This window comes from Oreochromis aureus, linkage group 1, assembly GCF_013358895.1.
Source record: "Oreochromis aureus strain Israel breed Guangdong linkage group 1, ZZ_aureus, whole genome shotgun sequence".
Taxonomy (NCBI): Eukaryota; Metazoa; Chordata; class Actinopteri; order Cichliformes; family Cichlidae; genus Oreochromis; species Oreochromis aureus.
In genome coordinates this window covers 4,063,863-4,080,937 of record NC_052942.1, presented here as the reverse complement: position 1 = coordinate 4,080,937, position 17,075 = coordinate 4,063,863, and the positions used below count along the sequence as shown (strand labels likewise).

General features: G+C 42.3%; 1 protein-coding gene and 1 pseudogene across 4 annotated transcripts in view; one reads left to right on the top strand and one right to left on the bottom strand.

Moving 5' to 3' along the window:
- Positions 1-10,833, top strand: part of ankdd1a (ankyrin repeat and death domain containing 1A) — a 29,349-nt gene extending 18,516 nt beyond the window's left edge. For all 4 annotated transcript variants that reach the window (XM_031744138.2, XM_039622277.1, XM_039622207.1 and 1 more), the window contains 8 exons: positions 5,686-5,784; positions 5,869-5,967; positions 6,153-6,251; positions 6,351-6,449; positions 7,978-8,073; positions 8,489-8,681; positions 10,329-10,460; positions 10,656-10,833. In XM_031744138.2, the coding sequence (XP_031599998.1) occupies positions 5,686-5,784; positions 5,869-5,967; positions 6,153-6,251; positions 6,351-6,449; positions 7,978-8,073; positions 8,489-8,681; positions 10,329-10,460; positions 10,656-10,717 (879 nt within the window). In that variant the 3' untranslated portion in view covers positions 10,718-10,833. The remainder of the gene's footprint in view (positions 1-5,685; positions 5,785-5,868; positions 5,968-6,152; positions 6,252-6,350; positions 6,450-7,977; positions 8,074-8,488; positions 8,682-10,328; positions 10,461-10,655) is intronic.
- Positions 10,834-12,831: 1,998 nt separating this feature from the next.
- Positions 12,832-15,221, bottom strand: LOC116323723 (annotated as a pseudogene).
- Positions 15,222-17,075: the final 1,854 nt, after the last annotated feature.

Below are 17,075 nucleotides of genomic sequence, written 5' to 3'. Positions count from 1 at the left end.
AGCTCTCACACACAACTGAAACGCTCTCACACACACTACTGAAACGCTCTCACACACACTACTGAAACGCTCTCACACACTACTGAAATTTTACCTCTCACACACACTACTGAAATTTTAGCTCTCACACACACTACTGAAACGCGCTCACACACACTACTGAAATGCTCTCACACACACTACTGAAACGCTCTCACACACACTACTGAAACGCTCTCACACACACAACTGAAACGCTCTCACACACACTACTGAAATTTTAGCTCTCACACACACTACTGAAACGCTCTCACACACACTACTGAAACGCTCTCTCACACACAACTGAAATTTTAGCTCTCACACACACTACTGAAACGCTCTCACACACACTACTGAAATTTTAGCTCTCACACACACTACTGAAGCGCGCTCACACACACTACTGAAACGCTCTCACACACACAACTGAAACGCTCTCACACACACTACTGAAACGCTCTCACACACACTACTGAAATTTTAGCTCTCACACACACTACTGAAACGCTCTCTCACACACAACTGAAATTTTAGCTCTCATACACACTACTGAAACGCTCTCACACACACTACTGAAACGCTCTCACACACACTACTGAAGCGCGCTCACACACACTACTGAAACGCTCTCACACACACAACTGAAACGCTCTCACACACACTACTGAAACGCTCTCACACACACTACTGAAATTTTAGCTCTCACACACACTACTGAAACGCTGCTCACACACTACTGAAACGCTCACACACACACACTGAAACGCCTCACACACACTACTGAAACGCTCTCACACACACTACTGAAACGCTCTCACACACACACTACTGAAATTTTAGCTCTCACACACACTGACTGAAGCGCACACACACACTACTGAAACGCTCTCACACACACACAACTGAAACACTCTCACACACACTACTGAAACGCTCTCACACACACAACTGAAACGCTCTCACACACACTACTGAAACGCTCTCACACACACTATTGAAACGCTCTCACACACACTACTGAAACGCTCTCACACACACTGCTGAAATTTTACCTCTCACACACACAACTGAAACGCTCTCACTCACACTACTGAAACGCTCTCACACACACAACTGAAACGCTCTCACACACACTACTGAAATTTTACCTCTCACACACACGCAACTGAAACGCTCTCACTCACACTACTGAAACGCTCTCACACACACAACTGAAACGCTCTCACACACACTACTGAAACGCTCTCACACACACTACTGAAATTTTAGCTCTCACACACACTACTGAAACGCGCTCACACACACTACTGAAATGCTCTCACACACACTACTGAAACGCTCTCACACACACTACTGAAACGCTCTCACACACACTACTGAAATTTTAGCTGTCACACACACTACTGAAACGCGCTCACACACTACTGAAACGCTCTCACACACACTACTGAAACGCTCTCACACACACAACTGAAACGCTCTCACACACACTACTGAAATGCTCTCACACACACAACTGAAACGCTCTCACACACACTACTGAAACGCTCTCACACACACTACTGAAATTTTACCTCTCACACACACAACTGAAACGCTCTCACTCACACTACTGAAACGCTCTCACACACACAACTGAAACGCTCTCACTCACACTACTGAAACGCTCTCACACACACTACTGAAATTTTACCTCTCACACACACAACTGAAACGCTCTCACACACACTACTGAAACGCTCTCACACACAAACTACTGAAACGCTCTCACACACACTACTGAAACGTTCTCACACACACAACTGAAACGCTCTCACACACACTACTGAAATTTTAGCTCTCACACACACTACTGAAACGCTCTCACACACACTACTGAAACGCTCTCACACACACTACTGAAATTTTGCTCTCACACACACAACTGAAACGCTCTCACTCACACTACTGAAACGCTCTCACACACACAACTGAAACGCTCTCACTCACACTACTGAAACGCTCTCACACACACTACTGAAATTTTACCTCTCACACACACAACTGAAACGCTCACACACACTACTGAAACGCTCTCACACACAAAACTACTGAAACGCTCTCACACACACTACTGAAACGTTCTCACACACACAACTGAAACGCTCTCACACACACTACTGAAATTTTAGCTCACACACACTACTGAAACGCTCTCACACACACTACTGAAACGCTCTCACACACACTACTGAAATTTTGCTCTCACACACAACTGAAACGCTCTCACTCACACTACTGAAACGCTCTCACACACACTACTGAAACGCTCTCACACACACTACTGAAATTTTGCTCTCACACACACTACTGAAATTTTGCTCTCACTCACACTACTGAAACGCTCTCACACACACTACTGAAACGCTCTCACACACACTACTGAAACGCTCTCACTCACACAACTGAAACGCTCTCACTCACACTACTGAAACGCTCTCACTCACACTACTGAAACGCTCTCACTCACACAACTGAAACGCTCTCACACACTACTGAAAACGCTCTCACACACACAACTGAAACGCTCTCACACACACTACTGAAACGCTCTCACTCACACTACTGAAACGCTCTCTCACTCACACAACTGAAACGCTCTCACACACACAACTGAAACGCTCTCACACACACTACTGAAACGCTCTCACTCACACTACTGAAACGCTCTCACTCACACAACTGAAACGCTCACACACACAAACTGAAACGCTCTCACTCACACAACTGAAACGCTCTCTCTCACACTACTGAAACGCTCACTCACACTACTGAAACGCTCTCACTCACACAACTGAAACGCTCTCACACACACTACTGAAACGCTCTCACACACACAACTGAAACGCTCTCACACACACTACTGAAACGCTCTCACTCACACTACTGAAACGCTCTCACACACACAACTGAAACGCTCTCACTCACACTACTGAAACGCTCTCACTCACACTACTGAAACGCTCTCACTCACACAACTGAAACGCTCTCACACACACTACTGAAACGCTCTCACACACACAACTGAAACGCTCTCACACACACTACTGAAATTTTACCTCTCACACACACTACTGAAACGCTCTCACTCACACTACTGAAACGCTCTCACTCACACAACTGAAACGCTCTCACACACACTACTGAAATTTTGCTCTCACTCACACTACTGAAACGCTCTCACACACACAACTGAAATTCTCTCACACACACAACTGAAATGCTCTCACACACACTACTGAAACGCTCTCACACACACTACTGAAATTTTAGCTCTCACACACACTGCTGAAACGCTCTCACACACACTACTGAAACGCTCTCACACACACAACTGAAACGCTCTCACACACACTACTGAAACGCTCTCACACACACAACTGAAACGCTCTCACACACACAACTGAAACGCTCTCACACACACAACTGAAACGCTCTCACTCACACTACTGAAACGCTCTCACACACACAACTGAAACGCTCTCACACACACTACTGAAACGCTCTCACACACACAACTGAAACGCTCTCACACACACTACTGAAACGCTCTCACACACACTACTGAAATTTTAGCTCTCACACACACTGCTGAAACGCTCTCACACACACTTCTATATATATATCTATATACACTTTCTATATATCTCCTCTAAAAACATTAATAAGGCTAACACAGTTATTTTCAAATTTTTGTGGAGGAATAAAACTCATTACATTGAAACATCTCAGCTTGTGAAGGAATACAATAAAGGTGGTATCAAAACTCCAGAATTAGAATTTATGGTTGGCACCCTTAGAATTAAATGGTTAAAATCTGAGATAATGAGATATACCCACAACTTCTCCCCATAATTAAACCTTATGGAATCATAGGGTAATAACACTTGATCAAAAATCAATTTTCAAAAGCGACTGGTTTAAACAAAAAGATTATATTCATAACAGATTTGTTGGATGATAACGGTGTCATTCTAAGTTACACAGACTTTTCAGAAAAATATTGTCTAAACTGTTCTCAAAGAGAATATAACAAATTTTGTGAACTGGTCCCACTGCCTCTGCTTCATTTGATTAAAAACTTTATGATATACAATAAGTTCCCATCAGTGCTCAAAAATTTATTGCTAGGGCAATGTCAGCTGTTTGATAAAAATGCAATAATAGATTTATTAGTAGTTTCTTCAAAGACAAAATATTTCATAGTTACAACAGAATGGTTACATTGCATGGTTCTAATTTAGTTATTTCATATACAGGATAAAGCATACTAAAAATTTATGAAATAGCCTATTCTACCTAAAGTTAAAGAAACACACTTAAAGTAATAAACAAAATTAATCCTGTGGCAGAATTACTAAAAAATAGATTTGGTTTTGAGGTGGATCAGTGTTCTTTTTGTACTGATGAAAATGAAACCCTAGAACATCTTTTTTTCTATGCCCTATCACACAATGCATTTGGTGCAACTTAAAAAATTGGATTTCCCTAAATATTAATGATGTGCCACTATTTGAATTACATCATAAATTTTTTTATATGGATCATCTAGCATTGGGTGTCATCATCATACTTTTGAGTAAATATCATATCCATTGTGCTAAATGGAGGAACGCTAAGCCTTCTCTCCCTGGTTTTATAAATGATTTTAAGATATTTTTTTCTTTGCTAAAAAAGACAAAAAGCACATATGCCAAAAAAATTAACCAGGATAATGCCCGTCTGCTATTCTAAATTTTGACGTATGCTGAGGCTTATATATTGTTAAGTAATGCAGCTGTTTCACTTAGGCTACTAGCAGGTTGCTGAGTAGACATCTGTGTAGTGGTTTGTTTGAAATCTACCACTTTTTCCTTCAGTTTCCTTGTCAAGAAACAACTTCCTGTTTAACTGAAACGCCTTCCTGTTCAACTGAAACGCCTTCCTGTTCAACTGAAACGCCTTCCTGTTTAACTGAAACGCCTTCCTTTTCAACTGAAATGCCTTCCTGTTCAACTGGAATGCCTTCCTGTTCAACTGGAATGCCTTGGTTTTTCAGTAGTGTGTGTGAGAGCGTTTCAGTAGTGTGTGTGAGAGCATTTCAGTAGTGTGTGTGAGAGGTAAAATTTCAGTAGTGTGTGTGAGAGCGTTTCAGTGGTGTGTGTGTGAGAGCGTTTCAGTAATAATGTCCCTTACGGCACCTCATAATTTACACTTGGCATTGTGTAGCTGTTTACTGGAACACTTAATATGAGTTTTAGGGAGATGTTGATGAAGCAACAGAAGCCATCATTAAATTAAAAATTAAATAAACATATCAGAGAGAGATTTAAAAGCTACATGAGCAGCCAAAATAACATTTGGGACATTTTCAACCAGAAGGCATATACTAGCCAGCTCAGAATTAGGAGAATTTTCAATAATGTAAACACAGAGAGTTTACAGCAAGGTGTACACCACTGGTTACGCTCAAGAACAGGAAGACCAGATTTGAATTTGCCAAAAAATAAAAGAACTTTCCCAGTATGGGGGAAAAACTCTTAGTTAGTAATGTTAGTTTCTGTGGTTTCCCCAGTAAACTTGGTGAGGTAGCTGGCTCCTAATTGACCTTGATTGTACCTGTTGTCTTGTCTTGTGTTGTTGTAGGATGGTCTCACACCATTGCACATGGCAGCTGATGGAGGTCACTATGAATGTGTTAGACTTCTGCTGGATTCTGGCTGTAATGTCAATGCACAAACTAATGTATGCTTGTTTACTTAAATTTGCAATGCAAGAGTGGGTTGGCAGTGTTATTTTTATGAATTAATATTTATTTTCTGTCTGTAGAGAAATATGAATGCTCTCCATTATGTGGCACAGCATGGTCATGACAGAGAGGCCAGCTTGCTGCTGAAGGCAGGAATCAATGTAGATGCTATAAACAACGTAAGCAGTGTTAAAATAATTATGATAATTCTTTTAAAGTATTCTTACACAGTGGTATTTTGGTGCATAAAATGATCAAGAAATTTAAATTTAGGCAGTAAACACTTGTAAACATTTTAAAAGTAATATCACAGAGAGCAGCTTTCATGTAGCAGATTTTTAATACCTGTTTCTCTTTGAAACAGCAACACTGCACACCACACCACCTGGCTGTATTCAACAATCACACAAAAGTTGTACGATTGCTTATTGACGCTGGCAGCAACCTGAATGCCACTGACATTGTAAGTACAAAGCTCCACAGCCACACCAACATAGTGCATAATAAAATGTCCTATGATGCAGTAATTTTACTTAATGATTGTCTGTCATGTGGGCGACAGAGGCAGCAGACCGCACTACACATTGCCTCAGAACATGGCTGGCATGACCTGGCTGAGATGATGCTGATTTCTAGAGTTAGTCTCAGTTTAACTGATAAGGTACCACACGCAGCTTCACACAGAATATTATGTACACTGCTCAAAAAAATAAATGGAGCACTAAAGTCACACATCAGACTTAAAAAATATTCATTTTAATCTGAAATACATTGTGAAATTCATTGAAAACAAAAAGGGGTCACAGAGGTCAGTGAAAAGCATAATCATCAGTCTTCTGAGGGCTGGATGAGATGCTGGATGGTGGTGTGGGGGATCTCCTCCCAGATTTGGATGAGGGATTCAGGTGTGTGGAACATGAGGGCCAGGTAGTGACATCAGTGTCTTCATCATTATATAATTGCCAGGTCACATTACACTGGGTATTGCCCTGCAACACATACTCAGGACCCAGTGCATTAAGACAAGCTCTGAGGATTTCATCCCAGCAGTCGGGATATTGTTGGCTAGCATAGTTAATGATAAATGGTCTTAAGCACTCAAAGAGCTTTAGACAACATCATTTACCAATTCGAACCCGCATACGCACAATTCTATCTAGCATTCACACTACGATGAACTTTCAGCTCTCCTTGTGCAATGGCCTGTCTCCTACTATCTGCTCCTCACTCTTCAGACTGTGCTGGGAGACACAGTGTAACCTGGATGTGCTGCAGGTGCTCTCTCATCAAACCAGTACTGACGAGGATATCAAAAAGCAAATCAGTCAGGAAGGATAAGGAGAGAATAATGGTCTGTGCCCATCACCTGTCTTGGAACTGTAAGAGCAGTCTGGCGAGGAAGGAGTGGCTAGCAGGTCCAGCGAGCATGTGGTGTGGAGGTTAGCTGGAGAATTCGAAACTAGTCAGTTAAATCGAACAACAGACCTTTATTTGACGTTAGCAACATAAGACCATACAAGCCAGGTCTCCATGGCTCTACTCTGTCCGTACATACATGTGCGGGGATGGGTAGTCGCCGGTGGCAGCCCGTTACAAAGGTATGGTTTCTCTCAGAACAGACACACAAGCAACATGTAATGGCTGCCACACTATACTCACACACCCACAAGGAGACTCCCCCAACTACTACTACAATATAAGGGCAACCCCCCCCTCCAAGTAATGCTATAACATAATAAGGTTTGCCTTGGAACATCTTCAGTACACCGATTTGATTTGGACCAAAAAAAGGTGAAATTAATTGATTCACTTACACTTCCGAAGACGACAGCTTGATATCTGTGAAGTTTAACTTGGGGTTGTACTGTGATGATCAAGTGTTCCTTTACTTTGTTGAGCTGTGTATTTCACATTGTACACTAAAAAATACAAACAGTTTTCACTTGGTGCATTGATCCTTCTATATCATATTAATTAAGGTCTTTGTTACGCTAGTTTTAAGTAGAATATATATCTTTTTTTTACACCATTTAAAACCTTGATGCATAGTTCACTTTTTCTTTGTCCAGACAAAGTTAATCTTGTAGCACAGCATCATGATAACTGTTTTAGTATAGCTTCAGATCTATGACACTCATAACTGTGTCTTCTAACAAAGAAATGCTTTTCTGACCATCTAATATACACAGCAGGGGAAAACATGTCTGGAAGTGGCAGCAAGAGGAAACCATGTGGTCCTGGTAGACATGATAATTAAAGCTGACCGTTTTTATAAGTGGGAGAAGGTAAGTGTTGCTACAAGCTGTATACAAGCTGTATTAATACTAAATACACTCTCCTTATATGAAATCTGTGCTCATATTTGATAAATACATTTTCACTCTTTTCCAGAGTATCAGCACCTATGTGCTTTTGAGTTGTTCACATTGTGTACATATTAATTGTTTTGGATATTGTTAAAAAAAATCCTGGCATACAGACATAGTTATAAAGAACAAGAACAACTCAGTCTTGCATACACTATGACAAGGTCTCCAAGATGCTTAACAAACCAGCTAAGTATCTTATAAATTCTTTGTGATAGTTTTAAAAGCAACAGGTACTGACAGTTTTTTTTTCTTTGTACATCATATTCATAAAACTTGTGAACATCCTTTTAACCTTGGACGATTCACAAAACTTTCTCCATGTTGAATTCAGGATCACGGGCGCAGTGAGCAGGTAAGAAGACCTCTGAGCTTCAAACAGGACCACCAGCCGGAGACACAGCACTTCCGTTCTGTTTTATGGACCCTCGCCACAAAGCATCTGTGTTATGGGGAGTGGAAGATTCTTGCTCAGCACTGGGACTTTAGTGAAGCACATATACAAGCTATAGAACAACAGTGGACAGGTGAGCAGTGCTGAGTTCCTGACAATTTATTGATAGATATATTGCTATTTTCATTACCTTTTTTTGTACCTGTATGTTTTTGTTTTTTATATATAAATCTTTATACATGAAAACATACAAGTTTGAAAAACTGCAATATAAAGCTGCTCTTTGGCCTGTAATGTCCAGAACAACAGAAGCACTGTTTCATGGGTCCAGTGATTTTATTGAAAATAAATTCCCAAATTTGGCACTGACTGGTTCGCTCTACAGCATTCTGAGTCCCTGAGGTGATTAACTCTGGTCTAGGTCAATTATAACCCGGACCAAGAATTCTTTCTACAATTCTACTACAACAAATTTTAAACTACAAATCTATTTAGAATATATGGATAGTCTGACATGAATAAATGGATACTTAATCCTTAATATTTCAGAGAGCAGGTGGTGTATTTTTTTACAACATCACTTTTTGGAGAAAACGTCTAACGTCTATTATCATACAATATCTTGTCTTATAATGACGTACAACTACAACTGCCTATACCTGATACCTGAACCTTGGTTAACCAGAGAGATAAAAGCCAGGAGAATAAACCAGATGTTCTCCACTGAAATAACCAAAGTATAGTCTGAGTGGCAGGGGAACAGCCCCACCAATGCTGGAGACAGAGCAATACTGAAAGAGTATATGTAAGAAGGATGCAACACAACAGAAATGCTCAGTGGCTAGTGAATCTGAGCAGACTGCAGCAACCTCCCTGAAAAGGATCCAGTAACCATCACAGTGGCAGACATGTCAAGCAGAAGAATTGGACGGCACCAGTCCCTGCCATGGTTAACACCTACTGGATAGGGAAGCTAACAAGCTAACTCCAATAGCGTCTGGCAGCATGAATGAACCAGGTGCTAATGGTTGAGATGCACCCGAGATGTCTAACCGAAGGCAGTCCTGATCCCCGAGGATCCCAAGAAGGGGCCGGTCCCGTCCAACTACTGGCCAATAACTTGGCTCAACTGCCCACCAGATTGCCCTCCTCCTGAGTGGTAGATACTGTACCTCCATCCATCCAAACTCACACTTGTTTGGCTTGGCCGTGTTAGACATAGTTGGAGAAAATTGTTAATCCTTCTCTTTGAGTAGATTGGTTCTCCAACCAAGAGCAGTCTCTCCAAGATTACAGCAGTTTGCAACATGGATTATAATAAGATTTTTCAGCTTCTGTACACTGTTGCCAGAGTTATATTCTGGACACAGCTTTTTTCTTTAATTCCAATGAAATGCCAGATCTGTGACACCTTGCTTTTAAACTCTATTTGACTTTTAACTTGTTAAAGTAAGGAACATTTTTATGTGCATGCTAGACAAAGCTGAACTGTTTAAATAACTTTAAATGAAATATTAACATATATTAAATAAAATATTGTTTCATTTTGCAGGGGCACTTAAAATGTAAGATATCAGGATGTCATTCAGCTTTGCTTACTGGCCAAGAACCTCGCTTGCTGAAAACTGGTCTCTGGTTACAATACAGACCTAGTAGACTATATGAGCTAGTTAGTTACTGTAAAAATGCTCTGATGGTATAAGAACTGCTTACAGTGACTGTATTTAACTAATATTTCAAAGTTCAGATGGATAATGATTGATATAAATCTAAATTGAAGGTAAGAAAAGCTTCAAAGATCACGGTCACCGGATGCTGTTAATCTGGCTTCATGGAGTGCTCGTAGCTGGAGAAAACCCTATCAAAGGCCTCTATGAGGGGTTGGTGGAAATCTCCCGGACAGATTTGGCAGGTGAGCTAATCAGGGATTTAACTTTCTTTCACTGGTCAGACTATTCGTCAGTTTTAATAGTCATACAATATTAGTTAACAATATTTCTCCACACAGAGACCAAGAATGCCTTAAGACTGTTTTTCTGTTTGTTCACTGGAATGTGTCTATTTTTTTTTCCTTTTCTCTGTTTTCTTCTTCTTGTTTGTTATCCAGAGTTCATCCGACAGAAGGCAAACTCACAGACCAGCTCTCCTAAAATGTGCTACATAATGTGATGGCAACAAGTTTATACTTATCATCAAGCTATTGTGTTCGCTTTGTTAAAACTTTCTTTATTAAAAGAAATGCAAAGGTTATTTTTTATAAATAAAATTACATGATTTGAATTCTGAGTCGCACAATGGTTTACACTTTTTGATCAAAAACAGGTCTGTAGCAGCCTGGGGAAAGTTGCTCTAAGGAGTTTATTTACTTCTTTTTTGTCATTGTTCTTTTTTTGCCATGCAATTTTGTTAGGTTTTCTCTACTGCAGCACATGTTGTAAAATGTGTTTACCCAGCAGGGGCTGGAACAACAGCCTTGCACTGCTGCAGCTTTCCGTGTGCTGCATCCTTTTGTCCCTCTCGGGGGGACACTCCCACAGGGCTTAAATCTGGGACTCTCCACCATTTGACCCTAGAACTGAGGAAGCTTCTTGGATGAGAGGTGAAACGTCTTCAAGCAATTTAAAGAAGTCCAGACACTTTTCTTTCCAAGCTCCTTAGATCCCATGCCAGTTATCCACACACAAAGAAAGGACGAGGCAAGCTTCCCCTAACCTACCCAAAATGCCCCACACCTAAGCTGCAGCTTAGGTGTGGGGCATTTTGCTTCCCCCAAGGGTCTTTGAGGTTCCTGAGATTCCCTAAAGTACAGATCATACCTCCCAACATGGGCCAAGTCGCCCCACATGATAGTGCATCCCATCGGGATAGGGGGGTCAAGATCTCTGTCTAAATAAATTAATAAATCTGGGTAAATTCCCAGATGATTAAACATGCAACTATTTTGCTGGTAATAACTGAAATGAGTAAAGAAAATCAACAGCCTATTTATGCAAGATAATTCATAATTTTATTGGGGGGACTATATTGGTTGGGTCTGATTATTGGGGGGGGTCATAACCCCACTGGAAATTAGATGGAACGTTAGACGTTAGATGGATCTGATGTTGATGGTGAGCCTGTCCCGTTGACGGACCAGTTGACTTCTTCCCTTGCTGCACGGCAGAGGGTGGTAGGCCAGCTGCAACGAAAATCCCTTCCACACCATTTCGAACTTGCTGTCCCCCCCCTCCCACACAAACACATTGCCCTGACATTTGGGCATTTTACTTGAAACTGTTGAAGACTTTTACAGACTCTACACTTCTCCACTTAGAGGAAGTAGACTTGGTGTGGGCAAGTTAGAACCGTTCCTCCAAATAAAGGTTTTGACGAGGTCCATGCAATGTCAAATTAATTTTGCTATTTGGAATTTTGCCATTGAAGCTGTGTTTTATTTTGAGCCGCAACCTATTTACATATATATTTAGAAGGGTGCACCCAGGTAAGATTTTAAGGTAACCAATGTGGATTGTGAAACAAGGTTGTTACTGAGAAACTATTGGTACCAAAGGGAAACTTTTATTTAAAGTATTTTTATTTTGTTTGTTACAAATTTTCTTTTTCTGGGAAGAGAAAGATGTATATAAGCCAACATTTTCGAACTTTAGAACCTTTGTCTGAGTCTCATTTATTTCACTTCTTCTGTATGTAGCTGAACTTTCTGAACTAAATCATTTGAGCTCCTTTACATCACGTTTTGGTAAAGTAAGTCTTGAGTTAAGTGTTTTTTTAAGCAACTCCTCTGCCACAATCCTGTGTTAGCTGCACCTGATTTGACGCGACCATTCAAACTTGAGGTTGATGCCAGTGCTGTCGGGGCTGGGGCAGTGCTGTTGCAAGAAGACTTGCAGGGTTTGGACCACCCCGTTTGTTACTTTTCCCGCAAGTTCAATAAAAATCAGTTAAACTACTCCACCATTGAAAAGGAGACCCTGGCTTTGTTGTTGGCTCTTCAGCACTTTCACGTATACCTGGGGTCCAGCATGTTGCCCCTTGTTGTGTACACCGACCACAACCCACTCGTGTTCCTTGCTCGCATGTTTAATCATAACCAGCGCCTTATGCGCTGGGCTCTGTTGTTGCAGCTATAAAGACACATCTCCTGGATGCACTGGTACGCATCTTCAGTGATGTATCCTGGGGTCATCAGGTGTTTCGGGTCTCACAACATCATACACCCTCGCCCAGGCGACCCAGCCGGGGGTGATCAGGCCCCGACTTGCATACCAGTAGCTACCCACGGATCAGCCCTCTTGATCCACAGCCACCTTGTGGCTTTCTGGGACTAGGACTTTGGAGAGTGATCGTCCTGCAAAGCCCCTACAACCCACTTCTATGGGCTCATAGAAAGTCTTCCAGGTCCTTCCCCTGCACTCCTGCACTAGTTCCTGGTACTTTCCTCGTTTCCTTTCATTGGCCTCCTCGATCCGCTCTTCCCAGGGCACTGTGAGTTCTAGCATGATCAGCTGTTTTGAGGCCTCAGAAATAATTATCATGTCTGGCCGGAGGGATGTTTTTGCAATGTTCTGAGGGAACATTAGCTGCTTACCCAGGTCAGCCTGTAGCTGCCAATCAGAGGCTGTGTTGAGGAGGCCGGTTGTTAAATGTGGGCGCACCTGGGGTTTCTCTCCAGCCTTAATGAAAGAAATTGCCTTCCTCGGAGCATGATGATGCTTGCTGGTGCTGATTGCTGAGGCAATCTTTTCAGCAACTACTCTGAGCACCTGGTCATGCCGCCAACGATACCGACCATCAGCCAGGGCCCTTGGACAGCTGCTAAGGAGGTGTTCTAGGGTCCCTCTTCCAGAGCACAGGGGACAGACAGGTGTCTCGCTCTTCCCCCACAGATGGAGGTTTGCTGGGCTTGGCAGAGTGTCGTATACTGCCTGCACTAGGAATCGGATCCGGTGGAAGTCTGCCTGCATGATGTTTGCCCAGGTGACCTTGCGCTGCAAGGTGCTCTCCCACCTTGTCCATGCTCCCTGCTGCTTAAGGCCTACAGCTCTACTTACTCGCTCCTCCTCCACACCTGCTCGGACCTCTTCCTGGAGTAGCTGGTGTCTCTCCTTTCCCTGTGCCCTGCTGACCTGGGCCAAGCCTGCTCCCCCTGTTGCTAAGACTCCCACCAGTGTTTTCTGCCTTAGGCGTGACTCTGCCACCTCAACTGCCTTCTCAGCCTTCCACTTTCTTCCTGTCCTTACCTCAATACCTGCTGATGCCACCTTGCAGTCTTTAGAATCTCTGTACTGTAGGGCTTCTCTTGTGCGAGCCACCTTGAACTCTTCTGTGAGGCCACTGAAGGGTAACTGTAAGCTGTTGCTTGCCCCATACAAGGCAGCGCTGGTGAGACTGCGGGGAAGTCCCAGCCACTTACGAAGAAAGCCACTGATCTTCCTTTCCAGGGATTCCACAGTAGTTATTGGAACTGTATAGACAAGCAAGGGCCACAGGATTCTGGGCAGGATGGAATGCTGGTAGATCCAGGCTTTAAATCTTCCAGGCAGGCTGGACTTATCCACCTTAATGAGTCACGCTCCCAGCTCCTCATTTGCCTTCTGAATGGCAGGAATGGTTCCTGAGATTGAGATTGAGAACCGGAACTTGTCCGTCACCTTGCCCTTCTTCAGTACCATCGATCTTGACTTGGAAGGTTTAAAACTCATCCTTGCCCATGAGATGAGTCTCTCAAGACCTTGCAAGATCCACCTACACCCTGGGACTGATGATGTTGTAATGGTGAGGTCATCCATATAGGCTCTGATAGGGGGCTGACGAACACCTGACCTTGTTAGCGGCCCTCTGCACTCCACCTCCGCAGCCTTTACCACCATGTTCATTGCAAGGGCAAAGAGCGTAACTGAGATGGTACAGCCTGTTATTATACCTTTCCCGAGGCGGTGCCAGCCTGAAGTAACTGCCCCAGAAGTGACCCTGAGCCTGAAATTGGCGTAATAGTCCAGGATCGGGTCCTTGATCTTGCTGGGGACATGGTGGAGGTGTAAAGCATGCTCAACCAGTTTTTGTGGGATCGACCCATACGCATAAGTCAGGTCCAGCCACAATACAGCTAGGTTGCCTCTGTTCTCATGGGCTTCTCTTATAAGGTGTGTAACTACACCAGTGTGCTCTAGTCGCCTTGAGGCGACTTTTGTTGTGATTTGGCGGTATATAAATAAAATTGAATTGAATTGAATTGAATTGAATTGAATTGAATAGGCAACCAGGAACTCCTGGGATCCCCCCCTTCTGAACTGATGGATCAATGTAATTGTTTCTAAGGAGAAACTCGGTCAATCTCCGGGAGACAATGCTAAAAAACACCTTACCCTCCACGCTCAATAGCAAGATCCTCCGAAACTGGTTTATGTTTTTTGAGTCCTCCTCTTTGGGAATCCAGACTCCCTCTGCGTATCTCCACTGATCAGCGACTCTCCCTCTCCGCCATATCACCTTTAAGATCTTCCACAGGTGGCGAAGCAGCTCTGGGCTGGCTGGGCTGGCTACAACTTGAGTATTCACCACAAAAAGGGGTCTGAAAATGTTTTAGCTGATGGTCTGTCCCGGTTGTAAACATGTTTTGCTGTGTTTGTTCTTTGTTTTTGTTCACTCTGTAATGTCTGCTCCTGCCCAACATAGTTGGTATTTTAAGGGGAGGGATGTTACGGCCTTGGGCCTTGGAGAGAGTGAGACTACCCTTTTGTGCTTATGCAAATCTAAGTGTGCCAGGACTCGTGGATGACTGGCTGCTGGTAGTCCTGTGCCAGCCTTCTTTTATGCAGATCAGTGTGCCAGACCTCGCGGACGATTGGAGTTCTTCCTCCACACTCAATTCAATTCAATTCAATTTTATTTATATAGCACCAAATCGCAACAACAGTCGCCTCAACGCGCTTTACATTGCACAGTAGATTGTACAATAATAGATACAGAGAAAAACCCAACAATCATATGACCCCCTATGAGCAAGCACTTTGGCGACAGTGGTAAGGAAAAACTCCCTTTTAACAGGAAGAAACCTCCAGCAGAACCAGGCTCAGGGAGGGGCGGGGCCATCTGCTACGACTGGTTGGGGTGAGAGAAGGAAGACAGGATAAAGACATGCTGTGGAAGAGAGACAGAGATTAATAACAGATATGATTCGATGCAGAGAGGTCTATTAACACATAGACAAACACACTGTCCCCAGGTGCTTGTTAACAGGGGCTCATCTGAGTGTTGGGGTTTTTTATAGGGTCTTTATCTTAATATCTTAAATATAAAGCACCATGAGGCAACTGTTGTTTTGATTTGTATTTGTAAATGTATTTAGCCAGAAACACCAGAATCTCAGGTTAAAGCTCACAAAACTATTTCAACAACCACCAAACAGCAAATGAGAGCAGGTGAACTCGAACAAGAAAGCTTAATTTCTGCTGTTCAATACTGAAGAAATTTATACTTTTTAAAATTATGTAAAATTGCAGAATAATTTTAAGTTTAAGGTTTCTTTTAAGTTTTCTACTATAAAAAGCCAGGCCAGGAAAATGTCCTTCATGTTTTTCTGTGTTTTATTCTCAGTTACTTTGACACAAAGGCATCTGCTGTGATGCTCACACCTCTGATAAAGTCTCACATGTATCAGTACTGATACATGATCAGAATTATAATATTTCTGACTGTCTGAGGCAAAATTGAATTGAATCGAATCAGGACCTCGTGAATTGGAATCGAATGGATTATAGAAATCAATGATGATACCCAGCCCTAGTGAGCAGCCTAGGGCAGACAGAAGTGGATGTAGCTTTTGGTAATAAGAAAAGATGAAAAGAACTATTGATAACTTTTTTGTTAAGTTAAGGCCTGATCCATCTGAAATTCATAGCTAGTGTTCTGACATGGAGCCATCAATATCTAAACGCTGAAAAAGCACAGTGTATCCAGAAAACACATTATATGTTGCGATAAATGTACTGCCAAAGTGTCCCCTCTCCTCACTGCCTTTCAGCAGCAGGCAGCAGCAAACAGGTCGTCAGAGGAGGCCGATGTGATGATTAAGTTTAACATTTTCTACAATATTACCAAAGAGTGCCAAAGTACTTTAAGCACAAGCCCTTTTTCAGTAACTTATCTTTCTTGTAAAACTGTGCTCCAAATAAAGTACTTTGTGTTGACAAGATTGTTAGTTAATCATTTACAGATCACTATTGGCTGTATGGACAGCAATTTTCCCCCCAAAAAAGTGCACATGTAAAACTGCAGTGTTAAGCGATGTGGTTGAAAAACTTGGATGCGCCTAACTTTTGTGCTGGTGTGCCTAAGAAAAAAAGTTAGACGCACCAGTGCAACCGTGGCAAAAAGTTAGTCTAGAGCCCTGGGAGTGAAGGTGGTATGCATTTCACTTACTCTTTTTACTGGCCTTCCTCTTACTTTGAGAAGAGTAATACTGGGAAAATAATATTGCGTTTTTCTCATTGAAAACAGTTCAACTCTGACTGTTATTTAAGTAGTT